This window comes from Camelus bactrianus, chromosome 13 (genome assembly GCF_048773025.1).
Source record: "Camelus bactrianus isolate YW-2024 breed Bactrian camel chromosome 13, ASM4877302v1, whole genome shotgun sequence".
Taxonomy (NCBI): Eukaryota; Metazoa; Chordata; class Mammalia; order Artiodactyla; family Camelidae; genus Camelus; species Camelus bactrianus.
The window spans coordinates 40,294,155-40,318,787 of record NC_133551.1 but is presented as its reverse complement, the minus strand read 5'-3'; the positions used below and the strand labels follow the sequence as shown (position 1 = coordinate 40,318,787).

The 24,633-nt window shown below is 52.8% G+C and overlaps 1 protein-coding gene across 4 annotated transcripts in view; it reads right to left on the bottom strand.

Moving 5' to 3' along the window:
- SSBP3 (single stranded DNA binding protein 3) overlaps nucleotides 1-24,633 on the bottom strand; it is a 157,837-nt gene that overhangs the window by 31,364 nt on the left and 101,840 nt on the right. For 2 of the 4 annotated variants that reach the window (XM_074376424.1, XM_074376425.1), the window contains exon 5: nucleotides 16,280-16,369. In XM_074376424.1, the coding sequence (XP_074232525.1) occupies nucleotides 16,280-16,369 (90 nt within the window). Of the gene's footprint in view, nucleotides 1-16,279; nucleotides 16,370-21,820; nucleotides 22,036-24,633 lie in introns of those variants that run through there. The other 2 variants (XM_074376426.1, XM_074376427.1) reach the window with 2 other exon arrangements.

Sequence of the window (24,633 nt, the reverse complement as noted above, 5' to 3'; positions counted from 1 at the left end):
GCCTCGTTCTGCCCCGGGCTGCCCCTTAATGGACTTGCCATTCTGCCTCAGACATTCCCAAGATCTCTGACCCCGCTCTTCCTTATTCTTTTTCCTGCCATGATAGCATTGGGTGGTGTTATATCCAGCAGCCTCCAAGAGCCACGTAGGCAGGGCCCTGGGAGGCCCTGCTGTGGGTGTGATGGAGGCAAACGCCAGCCCATTCCACTGAAACTCTGGGCCCTGGTGGTTTAGTGGAAGAGCCTTTGCCATCACTGACGTGGTGGGGAGCACAGTGTTCCCACAGCACAACAGATCTGAGGTCTCTGCAGAAAAGCATCTCAGAACTGTCGACAGGACCCACCTATGGTGATGTTGTGGTTAAGTCCCTGCACTTCCCCTAGAGCCACCTGAGAGACACATCTGTGCCTGATGGGGAAAGCTTCGACATTACACGGACCTGGCATCCATCCCAGTCCCTTCAGGACATGCTGTGAGTCCAATTTCCCATGAGGAAAACAAGGGATATTCTACAAGTATTGCAGGGAGGTGGTACAGCTGACAGTTGCTAGGCAAAGGTCCCCAGTCTCGTGCTCCATAGCCACTCACTGCCCATTCACAGGGAAAGCAGGAGCTAGACCTACCCTGCAGGATCACCCGCCTCAGCCTACTGAAAGCCCACACGTCCTTCGTGAAGCATGAGCAATTCTACCCAGCCAGGTGCTCTCCAAACGTAAGGCATCCTCTTTGGACATCCTGCTTTATCTGTGGGTGCCGCGTGGGCTCCTCCAGGGCAGTGACACGGTCCCCACATGGATGTCCAGGGCAGGGCCAAAGCAGGGTGGTGAAGCTCAGCCAGCAGGCGGACCCCAAGCCATGGTCAGCCAGTCCTGGGTGGGTACATCTAACACCTTTGGTTTCAAGGAACCAGGACAAAGAAACATTAATAACAACATGGTGTTCAAGTTGGTCCTCTAAGTGAAAGACTCTTGGGAGTAAGGAAGGACAGTGCCTTAAAATTAAAAAAAAAAAAAAAAAATCTATATTTGGGGGGGAAGAAAGGAATAACAGCTATGTGCTAAGTTTAATATTTCCAAAACTCACTGCTCCTTCACCAAATGCCACCCTACGCTCCCCAAAGCTGCCTTCAGCCTGCCTAGAAATCAGACTCTCAGAGAAACAGAGCTGAGTCCCAGGTTTTCTGGGTGCAGAGGTGGGCCTGGGAGAGCATGAACAAGGACCAGCTGTGCACTTGGCTGTAAAAGCCCACGGCACCAGGGCTGGAGCCCTGCCTGGTATTGCCAGGCCTGGGGAGGCTCGTCTGTAAGGCAGCGAGGAGTCCAGATTACATGCTCCTTATAGGAGAGCCTGAGAGTGCTCTGTGAACGGCTGAATGCTCCGTCACTACCATCTTGGCCAAATCTGCCTTTAGTAAGAAGGCCTTTGGGGTAAGGGGACTTGAAGTTTTGGGTTGCTAAGAGACAAAATGTTCCACACACCCTCCCAGCCCACCCGACTCCTGGGGACACTGGCCACTGGTCTGGCAAAGCTGCAGGGGTGAGTTTCATCGACTGGCAGCAGGAGATGGACGACTTGCATTACTGGCGGCCTGTGTAATCCGCCTGTTGGGCGTGTCACTGTAATTGAGTGAATATAAAATTACATTAATTATACACATGGTAACAGGCATGCGACAGACAATCCAATTTGCTCCTTGGACACGAATGCTGACGGAAAACGCCGTAAGCCCATTCTGGGGAGAGGGCCAAGGTGTGCCCGCGTGCCACTGACACCCCACATCCATCAACGCTGTCTGCCTCCACCCACAGCTCCCTGCGGCAGGAGGCTGACCACCTAGGGGGATGAGGGAAGGAGGCAGAGCTTTAAACTCCCCCTCCCTTTGACATGCAGCTCATCGCAGAAAAAGTTACTTCTTCACTTTGACCCCGGGAGCGAACTTGGCAGTGGCTTGGACAGTTGCCTTTCTCTCCTGCCTCTGTCTGTCCCCTCCAGGAGAGGCATCCTTCAGTGCGCAAATGTGAGCAGTACAGGCTGGAGGTGGAGCTGAAATTACCAACTCGGTCAGGGGTAGAGCGGACTGAGCTGGGCCACACCCAACAGTGGAGCTAGCGCCAGGGCAGCCCGGCCCCGAGAGCCCACGTCAGGGGCTGCCAGCTGCCTAGGAGAGGAGCCCTCAGCCATCATGACCCTCGTGGGCACCAGACAAGATAGGTGGGTCTGGCAAGTGGCATGGAGGAAGTAGGACAGTATGCAATGTGTCCTCCTTGGGGTCACCTCTGGGTAACGGCAGGAATCCTGACAGCCACCAGGGCCCACTCTATGCAAAGGTCAGTGAAAGACTCACTGACTTCCATGTGAACAAAGGCCCCAGCTGACCTCCCCTCGCCTCTCCGAGGAGCCAGGACAGTGCTGGGCAGGCAGTGAGGGCAAGAGGTCCTCACACTTGCAAATTTGGCTTCCCCGGACAGGCTGCCAAGACACCCGCAGGAGGCGCCCAGAGAATGTTTTACTCAAGAGGTCCCAAGGAGACAGAGATGCAGAATAAGCAGGCGACAGGTTTCCAAAACAAAGAGAGGAAACATGGCAAATGAAAGTACAGGCAGCATCCAAAACCTAATGCAGCGCCTCCCACCCCACGCTGCCCCCAGCCCCACATGCAGACGGGGAGGCTGAGCCCCAGGGACATGGGCTCACCCGTCCTAGGTCAAGGCTCAGCACCCTGCACCACCCCTGGAGTGGAGGCTGGGGTCAGCCGCTACACGAGGATCCCCAGCACACGGCCACCATCCCAAGCTCCAGGAAAAGTTGGCCAACTATGGCTCAGGGCCAAATCTGGCCTGTCACCTGTTTTTGCAAATAAAGTTTTATCAGAACACAGCCACGCTCATTTGTGCACCATTCACGGCTGCTTTCATGCTATATTGGCAGGGTCGAGTAGTTGTGACAGAGACCAGATGGCCCACAAGCCTGAACTATTTACTATCTGGCCCTTCACAGAAAGTTTGCTGCCCCTTGAGCTTAATAATGGTTTTCAAGAGTGAAGAGGGGGAAAACTGGGGTCTTCTTAAATTCTCAAGGAAAAACAAAACAGTGCTGTATCTACTTTGATTTTAACCTTGCATCAAATAAGATAAATGAAGCAAAAATTAACCCCACTTTACAAAGGAAGACTGAAGTCTTCTACAGTATTATTTATCAGAGCCAGGATTTTTCCCACTGAGGACAAACAGGGGTCAGCAAACCTGAGTCCTGGTTCCCCTACCAACATGCCATGTGACCAATCCTGGAGCCCCAGTTTTCTGGGCCACCGGTCTTAAACAAAATGATCTTTCATTATTATAATACAATAACCAGCATTCATGTCCAGCTGGCCAGTCTCAGAGTATCTCCTTGAGAACTATCTTCCCCAGTTTTATTCCTGCTACAACGCTGGGGAACGCACTCCTTCCTCCCTTGCCAGCACAAAATATTCTGGGGACTTGATTCCAACCCTGAGTTCGTATATCAGGTTCGTGCTGTTTGACCCTCTCCTATGCAGTGAACTCAGAGGACTTCTCTAGGGCTCCTCCTGAGAGGAAAGGGCTCTACCTTAAATGGGTGCACTTGGGTGGGGTAGGGGTTAGGAGAGGCGACTTTGCCTTCAGCCACTAAATGCTTAGGGCCTCCCTGATGAAGATTCTTTGTATGTGCCTGTGTCCACAGAAATCAGGACTCTTTTCAGGGACACAGGAAAAAGCATTAACACCCAAAACGTATGGGCAGAACGCACATCCACCTGGTAGTGCAACCCAGCCGCTAGGCCCACCAACCTAGGCCAAGTGTGTGCTAAGTGCAGGAGACACACATGTAAGCAGTATTCTAGCCCCTGGGGAAGTCCCAGGCTGTGTGCAGAAACCAAGATGTAACTACCACAGCTGCACTCCAGAGGCAGGTGCCAGGTGCACTCAGGAGCGAGGGGGCAGTGATTACAGAACAATCATGTTTAGCAGGCAGGACGTGGAAGGATGAACAGGCATCCTCCGGCAGAGCAGAAATGGAAGGGGCTTCTGCGCATCTGTGTGGCAGATGCAGGAGTGGGCATGGTGCTCGGAGGGCCTTATGCACAAGACAGTGACCCTGAGGCTGGGATCTCCGGGCTGAGGAGTGGGGTCATTAACCTTTGGGAGCTCATGCAAGGGAGTTGCAAACAGATCTATGTCTTGGGAATCATTCCAAAGATGCTTCTATGCCCTCCCTTAAGTTAGAAACGAAGACTTGTGGCCGCTGGAAAACAGTGCGTTCATAGCTGCCCGGATGCTAATTCCCATCTCTTGCTGACTACACGTGGAGTACATCCCTGCTCTCCCACTAAGCCCCACTCCAGCCCTGAACAGCCAGCCCTCTTTCACGCTGGAAAGGAGATGGGAATCCAATGACCCGGGTGAGGGTTTCTGATACCCAGCCTCAGCCGTGGGGGTTTCTAACCAGCATCCAGATAGGACACCCTCTCCCTCCCCTACGTCTCCTCATTGCAGTAGAGACTAGCTCTGCGGGTAAGCGGGAGAGACACATCCAAGATCCAGAACCACACCAATCCCTTGGAACACAGGGACGACACCTACCTTGCCAAGAGAATCAAATGCCCCTTCCCCCAACAAAAGATTGCCTTTTGCTCTGAAAATGGATACTGCGGCAAAGAAGCATCCTGTTCCTGCCCGCCAGCCTCCACATCACCCCTCGCCAACGTTCAGGCTCCGCTGTTAATCACAGCAGCACAGAGAAGGTGAGGTGCATGTTAAAAAGGCACTGCCTGGTCCACCCAGAGAATTCCTGCTCTACTTTAAGCTCTCCAGGCACATGTGCTCACACAGCCTTCCTGCCCTACCCCTTTACATCCCCCAAGTAAAGATACAGCGTATCAACTAGGAAGGGGAGATGCAGGGCTGTGGAAGCTACAGATCAGAAAGCCAGAATTCACCCCCAATTGTCCACCGAGCAGAGGACGGCTGAGGAGGGAACAGGAAAGTTGGCGAAGATTCCCCCTTTAGTTTTGAGGCTTCCTGGGTGACTGGGTGGTTTCTCGTGCCTCTTCCTTCCTGAGAAGTCTAGGGAATGGCCCAAGATCTCATCTTCCTTCCTCCACTAAGAAGCAATAGGATGGGGTGAGGGAAAGGAGGAGAACACTGAGGAGAAATGGGTTTTGGAAACCTGCTCACAGTCACCCAGGCAGTGAGGTTCGAAACCTGGTGCATCTCGGCGGAAACACCACAGGCACTCACGTGTGGGTGCTGCTGGAAGAGCCCCAGGTTTGTGAGCCAGGAGCATGGTCTGCAGTCCCCTCTCAAGCTCCCTACCTCGTCTGTAAAACAGGCCGCCCCGCCTCCCCCACAGAGAGCCGCAGACACCAGGAGTCAAGTACTTAGTTCGGTGCCAGGGGCCAGCCCTCACCACAGGGCAGCTGCTGATACAGAAAGCTGTGCTCAGGATCCCCCCCCCCCATCATGGAATCCTTCAGGGAGCCCCCCTTTCTCAGACTAGGCCTTCCTATTACCCCACTGCCAGGGAGTGCCCCCCACCACGTGTAACCCATCCTAATCTGAGCTAGTCTCAGGCTGGACATGTGACCCTCACCCAGAGGCCCTCACAAACCCCACCTGAAGCTGGGTGCGCTTCAGCAAACTCCACAGAAGCCATCTGGCCCTCAAAGCTGTCCATTAATTCTTCTGCCCCCAAAGGGCAGGGCCTGGGTTTCTGCACCTCCCATGTCCACTCCTTCTAATGTTGCTGCATTTTACAGATGGGCAGACTGAGGCCCAGGAAGGTAAAGGCACTGCCCCAGAACAGACCGCAAGACTCCACAAACTCTTAGACCCTTTCCACAACTCCAGAGGAAATTTCTCAGGGTCAGACTGTAATTAATCCAAGGAAGAAGCACTAAATCAGATCCACATTTTGGGTATATCTTTTTTGACCTTGAGGCAAGGACGGAACAAGACTTTGTCAAAGTCTTCTTGAATAAAAATGACCTGCGACTGAAGAGCCTTTGAGAAGGGGAGGGGAGAATTCTGCGGTCTGAAGAAGAGCCATGCAGACTTGCTGGAGGGGCAGGGCTGGGTCTGAGAGGAAAGGTCCTGGTCCCAGGGATCAACAGCTGGTCCAACAACAGGATGAGGGTAGCAGGGGCTAGATTACAAAGAGCTCTGAGTGTCTCACCAAGAGCCTGGACTTTATTCTTTTAATGAAGGGACACCATTGGTAGGAAGACCACTTGGTAGAGGGGATAAGCCACCCAACTGCCCTGCTGTGAGCCCAGGCTGGAGTCCACCTGCCCGCACCAGCAATCAGTAACAGCTGGGGCCAGGGCGGCCTTGCCTCCCAGTCCTGGGTGGAGAGCTACCCCTCCTGGATGTGCACTGAAGGAACAGATGTCTTGACGCCAGCCCCTGGAAAGGAGCCATTGTGCAGATATCGGATCTGCCTTTCATTTCAAACACATTCTCAAACTCAGAGCTGGTGAAGCAGGTGGAGCTGTTCCTGTTTTACAGGTGGGGAAACCAAAACTCCAGTGATACCCAGGTGAGACTCACTAGTGGCAGAACTCACGAATATGGTCGGCCCTCTGTATCTGCAGATACGGAGGCAGACTACACGTGGCCATTTTATATAAGGAACTCAAGCATCCGTGGATTTTGGTATCTGTGAGGGGTCCTGGAACCAAACCCCCATGGATATCGAGGGACCACAATATAGGCAAAGGTCCAGTCCCCTGGGTGGGAGAGCTAACACTAACTCTCAATACAGTGAGCTCATACTGATGAGCCTGGCAGAACAGAGTCAGAGGCTTCTGGACAACCTGCTTCCTGGCCTCCACCTCCCTCGTCAGCTCCTGTCAGTGGACCAGGGAACAAAGTGGCAGGGCCCAAGAGGGTAGCCAGGTGAGCAGGATTAAGTGACGCAAGACGTTTAAGGGCCAAATAAAACCTGGTGCTTAGCATGTCAGTCTAACTGAAGGGTTAAGCACTAAAAAGCCAATCAATCTTGAGACTACTGAGAACCTCTCCAACACATCACTGCCACCAAGGCACTGACACTGCCTTCTGGAAAAAGGAGAGAACTCACAGCGGCCCTTGCTCTTGGTTGAGCTGGAAGACCCACCTCCACCCTGGCCTCCACCTCGCAGAAAAGAACAGCCCAGGACACACCTGACTGTGTCTGCAACACAGGATCCAGACTGTTTACCCAGATGCCAGGGAGGGACTCAAGGGCATCATTTCACAGCATCCTCACAACCACCCCAAGAGACAGGGGGGCATCTTCACCCTCAACTGTCAGGTGAAGCAGCTGTAGTTCAGACAGTTTAATGGACTTTCTCAAGGTGACCCATGTGCCAACCTAAACTGCATGACCCCAGGGCCACCAGGAAGGATGGAGTGTCTTCGGAGAGGGCAAGGGAGGGATGGGACACACAGGGGGCACACGGAGCTCTAGGAGCCCAGCCACTGGCCTTCTGACCATTGGTCAACATGGATCCTGGAGCCAATCATGTTTCCACAGCAGTAATAAACCATCACTGAACATGAGGCTATGTTTACAGGTATAGTCAGACCTCACCAGTGCTCCAAAAAGGAGGCACCACGATTTGCTGAGACTGTTCCTCAGCACGGTATAGATACCAGTGCTCAGAGGTGTCTGGTAACCTGTCCAGAACATGGCACCAGGAGTGACAGTGGGCTGTCTTGCTCCAAAGGCTCTGGTCACAGCCGCTAGGCGTTGTGATGACCCTCTTCAGAGGTCATCTTCTTTGGAGGCCTCTCCCACAGCTGAGTGGTCTCCCGCCCCACCCTGCACTGCACACGTGGCTGAAGTCACGTCCGGCAGGTTGGGGAATTCCTTGGGGAGCCCAGCCCCCAGCATGGAGCTGACACTTTGCGAAGGCTGTGGTCCCACCTATGCTCTTACCAAGCCTAACCCCACCCTTTTGGTCTTAGCAAGAGACAGGGGCTTTTTGGACTACAAATTCACAGAGCCACTGGTAGGCCTGGCCCAAAGGCTTCATTGATTCCAAGGCCTTCATCTGGGGGAAGGAGCTTGTCAGGAAAAGTTTGGCTGGGGAGTTAATCTAGGCAGAAAAAGGACATGAACCCAAACCCCACACTGTGGGTCTCTGGCTGTGTCCCCAGCTTTTAAAACAAAATCTCAACGAGATGTGGGAAATGTCCTCTGCCCCGCATCTAGCCCAGACTCCTCAAAGGACAGTGTCCCCTCAGGGCGGCATGATCATACTCAGGGAGCCTGTCTCAATCCATGTAATGCCAAGGCCCGTTATTACAGGATCCCGCTGGAATTCCCTTCTTCAAACCTCTTCTGCTACAAGGGCTGAGGAATTTGAACTTTTTTTTTTAAATGAAAAAAAATCTCAGCATGATTTGCAGAAAAGGGGGCAGGGGCAGAGGAGGGTCTAACCCTCTTAGTCAACTATGAAGAGACAAAACGAAAACACTGGGGCGCCCCACCCCCCATGAGAGGCAGGAAGATCTGCTGGGGGACAGTCAGCCAGGTGCTGGGAGAGCCCACATCCCAGCAGGGCAGCTCTCCAGCACAGGGGGAGAAATTCAACTCGAAGAGAAACCCAGGTCCAAAGGGGAAAAGGATAAACCAGCCCAAGATCTTAATAAACCAGAGATGAAGGTGCTGCTGACATCAACCCCTAAGCATCAGATCCATAAAAGTCAGAGATTCCAGGAGTCAGTCCAGAGCTAAAGAGAAGGGGCTTGGAGAGGCTGACACAGTCATTGGGGTCTCCCGGGGCAGGAGGAGCAGCAGCTGGGCACAGTCCTGGCTTCTTGTGTCCCAGGGTCCTTCCAGAGCCACTCCCCTTCCTCTCCACGGAGAGGGATCAGAGCCAGGATGGGTCTGGCGCAGTGGGACAGGCAGCGGGCTGGCTGCAGCCCGCAGACTCCCGGGTGTGGGGCTGGCTCCGCGACAGGGGGCGGTCGAGGCCCGCAGAGCCACCGGGTGCTTTGTTACTGAGCAAACCTCCCAGGCGCTGACTGCTGATGCATAGCTAACAGGGCGGCAGACATTGATTTATGTTCAACTTTCCATTTCATCAGCGAGAGTTACAGCGCGACATGTGGAGTTCACGTTTTGGGGAGGGGGAGGTGGCTCAAGTGTGCAGACACCAACATGCCCACGCGTGCACACACGCCGGTCAAGGCCGTAACTTTTTTCTTCCTTTTTAGGACGGAGGGCGAGGGGGTGAGGCAGCCTGGCACGTCAGGAATAACCTTTTGTCCACTGTTGCTAGGCGCCCTGGGCCGGTCATCTGCCGCTGGGCAGACATTAGGCACCAGGCTGGATGCGGGCAGGGCAGGAGCACAGCCTGACCTTTGTGGAGGTGGTGTTCGCAAGAAAGAAAGGCTGTTTTCCTCTCTTTCCTGCCCTGGCCTTTCTGCACAGGCCAGGTGAATGCGGAGGGGAGGTCTGCATGTGGGTCCAAGACAGGGAGGGGAGGAACAGTCCAGTCCACAGCACTTCCGAGTGGCAGGGGTTTATAAAGCCCTCTTGGGCAGCGCTCTCTGGAGTGATGAGCAAACTAAGGCCCAGAGACGGGAGGATGGCTTGCCAAGGACACACAGCAGTTTGGCAGCAGGGCTGGACTCAAACCAGAGTGTCCAGAGGTCTTCAGGCTTAAAGGCTGCTCCTGGCTTCATCTCAGTAACTAGAGGAGGGGAGGGGCTGCTGCTGCGTGAGCCAAGCCGGCTTGGAACAGGTGGGGGCTGGGGGTGGAGAACAGCAGCGGCTCCCCACCTCCAACCGTGGCCCAGGGCCCAGCAGTTGGGGCGCCCCGCCTCCTCTCTAATCCTTCTCAGCAGGGGTGACCCTGCCTTCTGTCAGTCTGGAGGCAGACAGCAGGGTGAGGGGTGGGGAGGAGGGGGTACTTCTGTCCCCTGGAGGACTGGCATGCTCACTCCTGACACAGCACCTCTGTCCTTTCCCACAGACCAGTGCATCTATGGACCCCTTCAGCCCACAGGGAAGAAGCAGACAGGGCAAGGCGATGGGGTGGAGAGCAGTCCCAGGAACGGCAGGGAATCTGCTCCCCAGCTCACAGGGGGCTCATGATGAGGATCTGGGTCCCACCGCCCCGCCCAGGTCTCTCTTCCTTAAGCAACTCTCTGGCCAACTTGAGCCTCAGTTTTCTCATCCAGACAGAGGGAATACTATCAGCCCTCAGGCCTACCTAATGGGCAAATGAGATCACAGAGTTGGGGGCGCCTTCTCTTAATTTGGAGAATGTTCCACTAGCAACTATGAGAGGGGTTTGGCAGTTCCACTTTAGGGTTTGTGAGCATGGATGGGAGGCCAGGAAGGGCTAGGACGGGCAGCCATGGGACCACATGAGGCCCCCTCCCCTGGGGAAGGAAGGAGGGTAGGAGGCACCTCAGACTCAGCAAGAGGCTGACTCTCACCCCCACACCTGCCTCCTGTTTACCCACCACAGCCCTGACCTCAGTCCAATGCAGGCCAGAAGCCAAGGCCTCCTCAGCTCTGCTTCCCCCTCAACTCCTCCAGCTCCACATTCAGCGAGGGGCCACCTGTTGAGGGCAGGGAGGCGCCACAGCACTCAGTCACCCCTCCAGCTCAGGCCCTGGCTGCCTCCAGAGAGGACCACAGCCTGGGATCTACACTGGCCAGTCTGCCATGAGCCCAACCCCTCCAGGCCACATGTGCTCTTCCTAGGACCACGTCCCCTCCTCCCTTCTTAGGAACCTTCCGTGGCTTCCCTCTGCCAGTAAGTTCAAGTCCTTTGTGTGTCTATCCGAGCCTCCTGCCATCCCTTGCCCTTTCACATCCCTTTCACATCCACGCCCAGGCAGACCTGCCCTCTCCCGCCCCACACCACCCCCACTGGCAACTGCCTCCTGCTCAGGCCTCAGCTCCCGTGTCAGCCCTTCGGGAAAGCCTCCCCAGACGACTCCCAGGCCAGGCTAGCTGTACCCTTCGCCTGCCCCCATGGCACTGGCCCCTCCATGTAATCAGCCCCGGCTCCTCCACCAGGCAGTCTCTGTGAGCCCACAGAGGGCAGGGTCTGTGGCTGCCTCCACAGTCTGCAGTGCTCACCAAGGCTGGGTGACAGAGAGGTCACTGTGCCCTCAGAGACCACGTCCAGCCAATGAGCCAGGGGACGATCAACAAGCCCAGGCCAGGCCTCACAGGGTTTAGGCTCCAGCCTCAGATTCACCATCTGTCAAATGGGAATCCGGGCCCCCACCCTAGAAGCAGGCTTTGAAAACCACAAACACAAGGTGGTTTAATTCTTCCCAAGCCTCCCTCAGTCCCGGACTTGCCCTAGTCAGCACAGAAGAGTCTTTTCTGCTGCAGCAGCTTTCTGGCAGGAGGAATGTCAGCTCACTCTGCCGCTGCCTGCTTCCCGCTGGAAAGGAAGGCCGGAAACGGAGAGCACTCGGCCCAGCTCTCGGGACCTGCCCGCCCGAGCTGCTGCCACTGGCATGTTCTCATTTACTGGGCTTTGATCTTCCCTGGAAACACATCTTCCCACCCCAAGGCTCAGTCCCCAAGGCTCTCTGCTGGGCATCTAGTCTCTTCTTGGTTACCACTAGTGCCAAGGAACTCACTACTTCATTGTTAAATGGGCAGGTGGTAGCAATGTCTTCCCTACAAAGACTCCAAGTAGCCTCCCTCTTCTTCTCTCTCAAGGATCTGTGATCTAAGGGCTGACCTCACAGAGGTAGGGCTGAGTATCTTCTATCTGGCAGAACTTCAGAGACCTGAAGTAAGTCATCAGAGCCCTCCTGCAGTTGCTTCTCTCCCAAAGAAACCCCAGCTATTTCTGAGGGAGATGAGCAGAGAAGTGTATCCTATAATCTCAACAGGAAAGGGCCAAGGTCGTGTGTATCTCTCTCCCTCTTATTTCTGGATCATTTCTTTGGTTCCTCTACACATCATTTGCTCTTCTCCTCTCTCCCCCGAAGACTGATGAGGAGGGTTCCCTGGGGCAGACCTCAACCTCCTTCCAAGGTGGATGGGCTTGGCCAGCAGGAACGAGGACTCACTGGAATGGGGGACATGTCAATCCCTAAGTGTACCCCACCATGGCGGAAAGTATCTGAGGATGTTCAGAGCAGGACGGGCTGAGCTTCTGGCAAAGGGAGCCTCTTCCAGAAAAGGCACAGTCTTTTAGGCCTATGACCTCCACTAGCATTTGAATGGAAACACCGGCTACTTTTAAGAGACAGTGGCTAGAGTTTCTCTTTCCCCTTCCACTATTTCTCCTTTTTCTCATGTTCTCTATTCTCCCTTCTTCCTCTAGACAATCAGTCCTGTACCTACATCAGGATCTCTGACTGCTGCGGAAGAACATGAGGTTCAGGGACTACGTTTAGGGTCTGATTCCAGCCCTCAGCTGCTAACCCTGGGCAGGTCATTCCCCTTTCAGAGTTTCACTTTCCCAGTCAGCCATGCCTCCTCTGCAGAAATGCTGTGGTCAAAGTGAAAGTAAGTTGCATGTCTAAAAACACTACATAACTGAAAACAATTATTGGAATTTAAAACTAAACAAGAACAAAAACAGCCTGTACCCAACAATGCTCCCTTCTCCATGACCCCTGCCCTCCCGCAATTCCCCAGCTCTGGACCTAGAAATCCTCATTGGACAGTGCCTCCTTTCAAACCACCTTAGGGCCAAGGAGCTGGGGACCCACCCAGACTAGTGGGCCTGGCCAAAGCCATGCTGACTTCGCCAGATGTGCAGCCCTACTGACTTAAGCTGCCTGAAAAAAAAAATGGCACTGCTTGATTATGTAAAATCCATCTGGATCCAAAGTGAAAAATCCAAGTGGGAAGGGCACTCAGAGACCATCTGGTCCACTCTGCTTCATCTACTGCTGAGGAAACTGGGGCCCAGAGATGGGGAGCAACTTGCCCAGGGTCACTCAGGGTCATGTGGCCAAGCAGGGGACCAGAACAGGTGGCCTCAGTTTCCAATCCTCCGTGTCCTTCCCTACTCCACACCACCACTGCCAGACTTTCCTAGCTTGGTGAGAGTGCTGGATCTAGAGCTTGGGGGTTGGCTGGGCTCCACTCCTGGTAACATGAGCGACACAAACTCAGTTCAAACGTTTCCTAGGTCCCCAGTGCTGCCATGTGCTGGGGACACCAAGATTAAGGCAAGCTTATTACAAGGAACACACAGAATTAGAATGTCTTTGCTAAGTTCTACCATGACCTAAAGAACCCCACAATATTCCCCAATAGTGAGAGATGGTCAGGTCCCAAACCACCTCCTTGCCAGCCCTCAACTTGATACCAAGCACATATTATGCCACAGGACCACAGGCACTGTCCACCTCAGAAATCCCAACAGCAAATAAAGAAGAGCAGACAGACAGAAACTAACATGGGGACAGCCAAACCTTCTGGACCCAGGAGCAGCCTCGCAGCTTGGCAGTCGGAGTCCTGAGGAAGGGGGTCCCCTATGTTGCTTTCTAAGGGGCCGGTATGGCGAGGCTGGCCAGCTGGTCCCTCCCACGCACCCTGGAGGCCCCAACTAAATTTAGTACCAACTAGGGGTGAAGTCCTGACCTGAAAACCAGGCTAGCCACCTTGGGACGAGGTCTGGTCAAAGCTGGATCAGCCAACCCAGGCCGGCTCCTTGGTGCCAAGACCCTCTTGCAGCAGAGCTGACTGCCAAGCTGTGGCCAAGCAGGGGAAGACGTGCAATTGTTGGCAGCAGATAAAACCTTCGATATCATCTCTATTTCTCTTCTAATATAAGAGTGGCTGCCTGCACGATGAGTTTGGGGCAGGGCCGGCAATCAATAGCTAATACTCCTCTTATGAGTGGCCTGCTCCGGAAATGGGCAGCCACTACCACCTTCCAGAGAGATACCCTTTCCTGCAGCAGTGACCCAGCCCAAACAGTTCAGCATCCCAACCAGGAAGGACCTCATCCGCCTTCATCTGACTGATGGAGAAACGATGCCCCTTGGCTTGGGGGGTGGGAGGTAGGGATGGGGGTCAGCCAAGAGGCTGGGGCACACAGCCCCCTACTCGATGTTTCAGCAAGCTCAATGGTTCACCGACTGGGGATCAGAGAGGACCTCAAGTCAAGAGGGTGGGTTGAAAAGTCACCTCTGTCTGATGGTAGCTGGTGGTGGCTAAATAAGGACAGGAATCAGTCTGGGCTTTCTGACCACACAGCACTGAACGTCACAGGGGAGGGCCGAAGAAGTATGTCTGGAATTAGGCCTTAACCATGGACATTGTACCAAAGCAGGAAGTTGGGAGCTGCCCACATATCAGGCAGACCTCTCCTTGCTCCAGACTCAGGCTGAAATAGAAGTCAACGGCCTATTTTAAAAAATGCAGCTGGCTGCTATCCATCTACTCTTGCCATAGTGGCCTGCACTGGGTACCCAGATGCCAGCGAGCTGCATCAATAGGATCCACACAAGTGGAGCCTGGTACCTGAGTGGGCTCTGTTCACTAAGCAGGGAAGCCACATCTGCACTGTGTGAAGGGCATCCATGGCACCATTGGTGAGGACATGTGAGCCTGGGAAAGAAGTCCTAACCAGACAGAACACCATGGGAAACACCACCAGCTGGGTGCAGAACACTCCTCTGCAGTGCCAGAAAGGCAGCCCTCTCAGACAGTATTCCCTTGGGTTTCCCCTCTGCGGGTAATGGCAGAAGCCCGCCAGGCTCCTGTCTTTCTTGGGTCCACAGGTATCCAAGGATTTGAATGTCTTACTCTCTCTAAAGCCTGGCCCCTCTTCCCGATGCCTGTGGCCTTACTCCAAGCCACGCCCCAGGCAATGCTTGGTCTGGTCCAACCTGAAGCCTATATACTGATTTTTCAGGTTATACCCATTTCCATCCCTGGGACAAGGCCCCAGTTTGGAGAGTACACTAGGAAAGCTTATAGACACATGTGTGGCCAACCAGTGCCCTGAACTTCCATCCCTAAATCCCGCTAACCGCCACCTTGGTGGGCAATCTGCAGTTTCTGTTTTGGGGGAACACCCAAGTTTCACTGATTCCCTTTCCTGTCTGGTAAGCAGCATTTCCTAACCCTCCTCTCCATGGAGTTAACATCAACCAAAATGTGAAATCCTGCAAAGAAGAAGTGTCCTTGAGCTCATCTCCCACCCAGGAAGAAATCCCCAGGAGGTATCTACCCCGTTTTTGCTCAGATACTTCAGGCGCCAGGGAGCCCCCGCCGCCTGCATCACCAATGGATGCACAGGGTGTGACATTCTGGCTGTCACCAAGCCAAAGTCTCCTCGGACTTCACCTCACTGTCCCAGTTTTGAATTCTTGGATTTCGCAGAGAAATTTCTGCCTTCTTTTCCACACAACCACTCTTTCCATATTCTTATCTGAAAGCTCCAACATTCCAAAAGCTGTGGGGAACTCAGGCAGATTCTCAAACTCGGCCACAGACAGGTCTGAAAGAACGTCATGCTCGAGAGCTTCATCATATGAAAGTTCCTCCTGCCCCGCACACCGATCTCTCTCCGAGGGCCTTTCCCAGTTTCAATCTGGTTTAAATCGAGTAAGTCCCCAGAGGGGACAACAGAGAGGGAGGAGGCACCAAAGGTGTGGCAACCACACACAAATTGCAAAGCCCCCCAAGAGCCCAACAAGGTGTCTTTTGGGGAAGGCCAGGCCCTCAACCCACATGAGACCTGCTCCTGCCCTGGCGGGCAGAGTGCGGGCACAGATGCTTGTGGGACGCTGTCTGTGATCACATTCGGAAAAAATCAAGTGGTTAACCAGAGGGAAAGGATTTCGAGACCTGCCAGGATGGTGGGGTTTTTGTTTTTTTAGAGTACGCCTAAGGTTTGTAGTTTGGATAAGCAAAGTAAACAATGACAACACAGCAGCAACAAAACAGAAACAAAGAGCAGTTTACTTGTCGTTGTTGTTGTTTTTTAAGCCTTTTGTTAAAAGACAGCTCCATGTGGACTTGGAAGCAGCCCCGCCGCCTCCCCAACCAGGGGTGGGCTGTGTCATGAGTGCGAAGCTGGTGTGAAGAAAACAAACTCCAGCAGAAGTGACATAGCACATGCAGGAGGTGTCTGCTCCCCATCTCTGTCTTTTCTCCCTTCCTTGGTGTTTGGAAGAGGTGAGAGGGATGGGAAGGGAAGTGCTTGAACCAGCATAAAGCAACTGTATTTAGACCATGGCAAACTGAGCTACTACTACTTACTTCTCTCTCCCTCCCTCCCGCCTGCCCGGGGCCTGGCCTGGAGTGATGGGAGGACAGGACCTACCTGAAAGAAACCTGGCGGGATGGGGCCTCCCGGCATCCCATCGTTGGGGGGAATGTTGCCAAGCACGGGACTTGGTGCGGCTGCTGCGCTCTGTGGAGACAGGAAGGTGGAGAGTGAGAGGCGGCCGCATCCACAACGGGAGACAGGGAGCTCCCACCCCTGGGCCCACCCCCCGGTGACTCTCCTGTCCACCCTCGCCCTCCACAGACCCCCTTCACACACCACCTTCCCCGGTGTGTCAATCAGTGGATGAGCCTCCATCGCCTCATCTCTAATACAGGAGGGCCATGCCCACCACAGCAGCAACTGTTATTAAGCAAGGATGCCCTGCCTTCCCCACTCGGCTGCTTTATGAAGCTCCTTCAGGACAGGTGAGGGGCTGCATAAATGTCTGTGCCCTCTCCAAGAGGCTGGCATGCTCTACAGAGCAGAAGAGCAATAGATATCCATGATTTAAAGAATAAACAGTCAGCCCAGCTGGGAAACATCCCTGGAGGGTGGAGGAGGGCCCCGTCAGGGTCCGGGTGCGGTGGGAGATGAGGCGGGCTGCATGATGCGGGGGACTGTCATTAGTTTTCTGTTTAAATGCTGCTCTTCCGGCATTTACCTGGTACATCTGCCTCAACAAATGCCTCCCAGGGGTGAACAGACGTTGCTCTTCCCAGCCTGGCCTCCTTCCAGACAATCTGTGTCCCACCTGCTCATGTGGTCGGCGTGTCTGTGCCCGGCCCCATGCTCGCACGGGCGGGTGAGACTGTGCAGGAAGCCCCGGGCCTGACTGGCCTACCTGGGCCCAGGCCCTGCTTCTCCCCACCGCCTACCCCCAGCTCTACAGCTCACAGATGCTCCTCCTGCAGGAAGCCCACCTCCAGCCTCGAAGGTTCCCTAACCCCACCAGGACAGAGACTCTGAAACTGAGTCATCAATTATCTTCCAGGGGTCTGACTGGTTCTCTGGGACAAGGGTCAGCCCCTCGGAGTCAGGAAATGGGTGTCTCTTCAGTTACAAGTGCAGCCTGCCAACACCACCTTGAAGAAGTCACTTCTCCTGCCTTCTCCTGAGCCTGGAACTAGGACCCAGACCTCCTAACTTACAACTCCCATGGGAGGAAATGAGGGAGCGTGTCAATCCCCCAGACACACTGCATGCAGCAAGATGGACAGACAGCCATGGGAATCCACACAGCAGGGGTTGAGCGCAGGCCGGCGTGGGCAAGCCACTCAGCCCTCCTGTCCCTGGTGTCCCACCTGCTCCTAAGGGTTGGGGAAGGCTAAGGAACCAGATGGGTTACATTTTGTAAACCACAAAAGTAATCTGGAAGTGGAGAGGACTCATGCTGGGCCTGCCCTGGCTGTTGTGACAGACCCCAGGTAAAGAGAACAGGGTGGGATGGGGCTGCCCAACTCTCCAAAATGATTCTGCCTACAGAAATGCAACCCCCTGTGTAACAGAGATTCTGCCAATCACCCTGGGGTGTGCTACAAACATCTCAAAACATCTTGGAGCAGGGCTTCCCCTCCCCACCGCCCCAAGTTGGAGGCCGCAGCCCCAGCCCAGCCTCTGCCCCAGTGTTCTCTGCGATGAGGACCGCCTGGGGGAATGGGCCAGGTTATCCATTAGATGCATTGTTTGTTTGCGGTTGGTGGTTCTGTGAAAATGCAACTTTTCATGATTTACAGCCAACAATTACTCCTCAGGAGCAGGAGCAAAAAAGATTTTTAAAAAATGCGGGGAGATAAGAGGTGAGAGGATACAGCTTAAGTGGCAGAGCACATGCTTAGCATGCACAGGGTCCTGGGTTCAATCCCCAGTACCTCCTCTAAAGATAAATAAGTAAATAAAGCTAATTACCTCTCTCCCCACCCCAAAATAATGAGGTGAGGTAAACATCCACCTGTGTTTTCTTCAAGCTCTTTCAGAGACTGGTTTTATATTTAACTCTTCAATCCTTCTGGAACTTATTTTGGTAAAGAATAAGGGTTTTACTCCTGTAATAGTCAACTGGTTCAGGTTGATTTTTTTCCCCACTTATGTGAAAACAGAGACAAAATTCTTAGAAAAGTATGGTTGTTTCTGAGCTTTTAGAACTCTGGAACTTTTAGAACACTCTATTCTAATCATAAGAGTTTTACACTGTATTTTATTAGCTCCTTCAATTCTTTCACTGAAGTTTTCTTGCTTATTTTTATCTATTTATCCCTCCAAACTTCCTATCATTATAAAAGTCACCTTCCTACCAAAAGAAAAAAGTTCTTTTATATATATATATAAATTTGGAGGAGAACTGACATCTTTCCAAAACACAGGCACCTTCCCAGGGCACACTCTTTCTCCGATTATTCATGTCTTCATTCAAGTCCCCCAGTCAAAGCAGAGTGGGTGGACCAATGACAATGATCAGAAAGGTGGGTGAGAGCAGGCAATACATTTGGGAAAACCCAAACCCTCTCTTGCCCTGGCTAAATGTTTTGTACTCGACACATGTGGCACTGACTTGCTCTTGGGGTAAGGGTGGAAGAGATGGAGCCCCTGACCATGGTGTGAGAAGGATGGAGCAGAGGCCCGGCCCTGGGCGGGGTGGATGGCAGGGGCCAACTGGCCTGGGGCTCAGAAATGGGCTGGATACTTTCACACCATCTCTCCCTGAACCCCCAGATGGCCTTCTGAGGCAGACACAAGTACCCCCACTTCACAGACGAGAAAACAAATCTCAGTGTGGACAGCAAGCTGAAGGTGACCTTTCTCCATTTGTCTGCCTCAGAGTCCAGACGTACTCTTCTTCAGCCTTCAGCCCAGAAACATTGTTTTGTTTTTAAAGAAAGATCTGGGAAGCTTCAGCACTTCAGTTCTTTAAATTAGCATTTACTGTTTAATATAAAATACCTATTATAGAATATGGCAAAGTAAAAAGAAAATTAGTCACTGCATTTTGTTAAATAATGTCATGAGCACTTCTCCCCATCTCATTAAATGGTCAAAGGAAATAATGATTTTTTAATAAGCCTAATATTCTATAGAGGTATCATCATTCAACCAATTTAATTAACAGGCATTAAATCAGTGTTTGCTAACTCAGTAGTTACAAAATGAGATCTCTCTGCCCTCTTTGGTATTTTGACTTAATCTTTTGGATCACTACCCTTTTGAAATGGCTTACACTGGTCATTTAGTAAAATAAATAGTAAAACATTCATGCTTTGTTATTTAGGTATTTGATTTTTCTCCTTTAGTGATAATAAGAACTCTTTATATATTAAGGATACAATATATGGATATGTTATTATTTTTTTAAAAGCCTCTTAAATGAAAACTTGAATGTGGGTGCACGACTTACGAGGCTCCCTCAACACCAGGATCTCATTTTCCTATGAAATCAGGAGTCCATGGTTCTAGGAAGTGGGGGTGCGTGGGTGGGTGGTCCCTGGTCCTTTGAATGTTTGGGCTGGGGTAACCATGGCTCTAGTAAATGGATGACATCAGGGTTGGAGCATGGACTTTTGCTACCCTCCAATGAGAGGGGGCCATGTTAGCTGTGACTCAGGTGTCAGGAAGCTGAAGCGATAACTTATCCTTAAAGGCTCTTCGAGCAGCAAAATTAAGTAGATATGCAGAGCTTAACTCTGTGCCCTGAAGAATGACAGTTATTGTTTTTCTTTGATTTTGAAGCAAACATGTGCTCATAATGAAAAACTTTCAAAAGGGGAGAAAAGTACAAAGAAGAAAATGAAAGCAACAACCAGTGTCAGAGAGCGACAAAAGGGTTAAATAATTCTTGCATACAAAACCTAATCCGGACCCTATCCCCACATCTGTCAACATGACACTGCCCTCACTCCATACCTCAACAGCTGGGGCTGTTTTGCCCATCTCTGAGAGCCAGCACCATGTGAGGCATACAGCAGGTGTTCAATAAATGATTATAACCTTTATTATTCAAAGACCTGCTCAAACCTGGCCATCTGGAGCCAAGCCTTTCCGGATTGCTAGGAATCAGCCTCTCCCTGTGGTTTCCAACTTCGAGTTAGAGCTCCATTAAGGCACTCAGCAAAGCGTCTCATGTGAGTTTTCTCTAAAAACACAAAATCCACACCAAAACCCCCTGACATTCAATGAGGCCTACAGCATGCCGGGGCTGTGGCAGTTGCTCGGGACAGGACTCCCCCACCAGAGCTCTCAGAAGCCAGACATCTACTGTGTGGGTTCGGGCCCTGGCCGGGAGACTGTGGGCAAGTCCCTTCTTGCTCTGGGCCTCAGTTTCCCGACATGTCCAATGGTGGAGTAAGAGAAGATGACCTCTAGGGCCCTTCTTCCAAGCTGCTCTCCCCAACCCAGTCCACACACCATGGGGGCAGGGACTGGAAAGAGCAGCTCCTTCATGAACAGAAGGATCCTGAATTTTAACTCTTCTCTGTTCATTATAGAACACTTAAGGGTTAAAACTTAAAAACCACCCAGAAACTTGTTTGTTACCAGAGCCTGCAGATTCTAGCTGATGATGTCTGCAAGGGGAGGGTATAGCTCAGTCGTAGAATGCATGGTTAGCATGCACGGGGTCCTGGGTTCAATCCCCAGTACCTCCATAACAAACCAAAAAAAACAGCTGATGAAGCTTGGACTCTCCCCTGCATCCAACCCCTGGCTCTACTCACCAGCATTTCTCCGTATATGCATGTATATATGGACTAAAAAAAGCAGAATCAAATCGGGCAAGCAGTTTGGTAACTTGTGCATTTTTAAAACTAACTAAAAATTCTTTTCTAAATAGAAAACAGGCCTTATACTGAGCGGTGTGGCCTACTCCAGCCAACTGCCTCCTCCAAGCCTCCGGGATATTGTCCACTTGGAAAGCCCGAGGTGCCTTCAGACATCTGCCTGAAGCTGTGAATGAAAGTTCCCCTCCCTGCGAAGTTTTTTATTTTGTTCACAGCCAGCGAGACTTCTAGGGAGGGCTCATCCCACAACTCTTCCCCTAAAGAGCAAGGTTTCTTTGGGGTCCCAGGGTGGTTACACCACCACTGGGGCTCAGGGGTCACTGTAGCTCCTTAGCCCTGTTTGTGTGCTCCAGACACACACCAGCTGGTTTCACACAAGCCCCTTCATCCAAATCTGGTTGTCAACAGTGGGGAGATACCCAGACACCTCCCCTGCCCCAGAATAAGCACATTCTCCTGTCGCCCTCCCCCTACCCTCCCCTGGTGGAGAAGCAGGGTTCAAACCTGGGGCCTTGGGATCTAAGCAACTGGGAGGAACCAGGACACTCTGCTCCAGGCAATGGGGAAGTGTTCCAAGCAGAAGAGCAGCCATGGCTTCTGAGAATCCCACCTGACCCCCTCTGACCCTGTGCCAGGCATCCTGGTGCACCACTGACAAACCTACACACCACCACCAGAGTCCCCAAGGCTCCACGGAGAGACAGACTTGGCCAGCCCCGGATGTGGTGCTGGGCCCTTTCCTGGCTCTGTAGCAAGAAGCCCCCTGCGGCTCCAGGAACAGCAGGTCAGTCCACAGGAACCAGGAGACAAGCTCTCATCTCATACATACCTTGTGGTAGGTGACAAACATTCATGCTTCCTTCAAGAAGTGGGGATCTGTGGATGTCCCCTACATAATGTTCTGTTCCAGCCTCACCCCGAGACCCCCAGTTATCCTCACTCATAAACTAGCATGGGATCCCCCAACCCAGTTTTACTCTCTTTTAAAAATAATTCTATGCACATGAAGCTCTTGGAAAACTGAATAAAAACAAACGCTCAGAGTGAACGGCGGGACTCCTGCCAGTTTGGCCAAACCCTCCTGACTGATTTACAAGGCTGCAAAATGGAACTTTGTTCTGCAAATCCCTTCCCTCCTCGCCCCACCCCAACACTCAGGCGTGTAGCAGCACGGGGCCCACATATGAAACCAAGTGCAGCCTTCCTTGACTGAAACTCAGCACAGGCCACGTGGCTGAGCACCCAGGACATGACGGGCACGTGGTGTGGGGCTGTGTGCTTACAGCTGGGCAGCGGAGGACACACCTGCACTGAGACACGAAGGCCTTTGAGGAAGGCTTGTGTCCCGGGGAGGGAGGAATGCCTACACAGGCATCATCAAGACAGAGGCTTCAGCATTCTGTGCAAAATACTGGAGTGACCGGGGGCCTTCTGGGCCAAGTTTCCTGGAAGGAACTTTAGCAGCATCAACAAACTGAAGATGTAGCACAGGGAATGGAGGGAGTTGCATCACCCAGACAGAAAGGCCAAGACTGAGAGAAGCAGGGGTCAAAAGAGGGGAAGGTACAGGGAGCAGCCTCTTGGTTTTAGGTACAGACCACAGGAGAGAATACATTTGGAGGACAGAGGCTCTAATTCTGCACCCTGGAGAAAACACACAGATGTTGCTACATGAGGAGACAGAACCAGCTGGCGTTAAATAGGTTCGGATGACACGGGGGAGTGACACAGGATCCCTGCCTCCAAACAGCAAAGGGGCCATCACGTGCAAGGAGAAGTGGATGTACTTTCCCGTCACCAAAGGATGGTCCTCAGTCCAGGCGCCGATACTCTGCGCTACAAAAGGCTTCTCCAGATCTGACCATCAGGGTGAATGTTACCTTGGGGTGGTTCACAGTGGGGACAGGGCACTAGCACAGTCCAGATCAGAGTATGTGGGTTTCCTCTCTGCTCTGCCACAACAAAGCTACGAGCCACAGCTCAGCCTCAGTCTCCCCTCTGAGAAGGGGAGAGCCAGCCACGTTACCCAGCACCATTCGGCATTTCCTGGGAATTCTTATGACAGAAAAGAGCCCTGGACCAAGGGTCCTGGGATCAGGGCTCCAGCTCTGGCTACAAGCCACCTGCTGTGTGACTTGGGTGAGCCTTCCTGCCCCTGGGCCTCTGCTCAGCTCCAAGTGAGGCAGCTGAGGTCCAGCTGCTACAGGGAACCAAGTGGGCATCATGCTGAGCTCTCAGCCAAGCAACCTGAGAAAGCGCCACGTCCAGGTGACAGAAGTTCCAGCTTGCCACAGTCAGGCCATCAGGCACAAGTGAGGGGTGTCCTAACATCAGAGCTTCTTTCCCAAAGCCCCCATCTCACTTCTGTCTCCCGGGGTGAGAGGACGGATGCAGGAACACAGAGAGGGCACGCACAGAGAAGCAGATGACTTTTCATCCTGATCCCAGAGACTGTGGGAGAGGAAAGGGGATACTAGTTACTTCTCAACATCCTTGGGAAGGGGTGACTGCTGTTTACCAGCAGGAAAACAGGCCCAGAGAAGTGCATCATTATAAATGCTCTAACTTTAGTCTCTCTGTCCCTCCATACCCAATTTCAGGTCTGAGAAACCCCCCAAAATTGCCCCATCTTCCTGTCACCAACCCCTGCAGTTCTCAAGAAGAGTGCTGTGTGCTCTTTGATGTTTATGAAAGGAAACAACAGACAAATCATTACAAACATAAGGTAAGCACAAGGCATTCTCTACGTCTGAGATCATCCACATGTTTTGCTCTTCCCAAAGCAGACTGACCTTCTAACTCTGCTCCTTCCGGGAAATATTTCACTGAGTTGGCCTCCACTAAAGGGGTGTGGGGTGTAGGGTGTGTGTATGTGTGCGCGCGTAAGACTCCACTGAAGAGTCTGCTGGATCTAACTGGCAAATTACCCTGGGAAGAAAGGAGAAAAAAGGTAGGTGGGGAGCTTACAGAGGTTATGAGTGCTTTATACACGTCGATGTGTTCAGCAAACACTGGCGCCTGGGCTGCCAGGGATGCACGGTGCCCACCGGGATGGGAGATGACAAAGGCCCGGCTCTGCCCTCAAAGTCTAGGGGATGAAATGAGTGGGAGCGACAGAGAACTGAAGGATGTGGGAAGGTGATCCGGGCGGGCGCTGCGAGGCAGGGATTAGGGGGATCAGGGAAGCTTTATGGAAGAGGTGGCACTCGAGCCTGGGCCTTAAAGGATGGCAAGACTCGAAGATGCGGGAGGTGACAGGGAGGTGAGAGATTACCACTGTCATCTTAACCCTCCCCTGGACCAGGCCCCTTCTGACAGCCTCTCCTCAGAGCGTAAATCCCGCCACGCCTCTGCCTCCCCAGAGCTCCACTCCATCCCTGGTTGCTAGGGTGGGCGAGGGGCTTACTCACTTCCCCTCCCCCCAAAAGGGGGCCTCTTACGCATAAGAGAAGCGGGCCGCCCATCCTGCCCACCCAGCTGGCCTTAGCACAGTGCATCCAGCTCCTCTCCTGGATCTTCCCAACAACCTGGCAAGGACTACAGATAAGAGAAGGGAGGCTCAGGGACTTGTCCGAGGTCCCTCAGCTCAAGATGTGTAGAAAGTCAAGCCCAGACCTTTCAGCTGTGTTCTGGCTTCTCTGG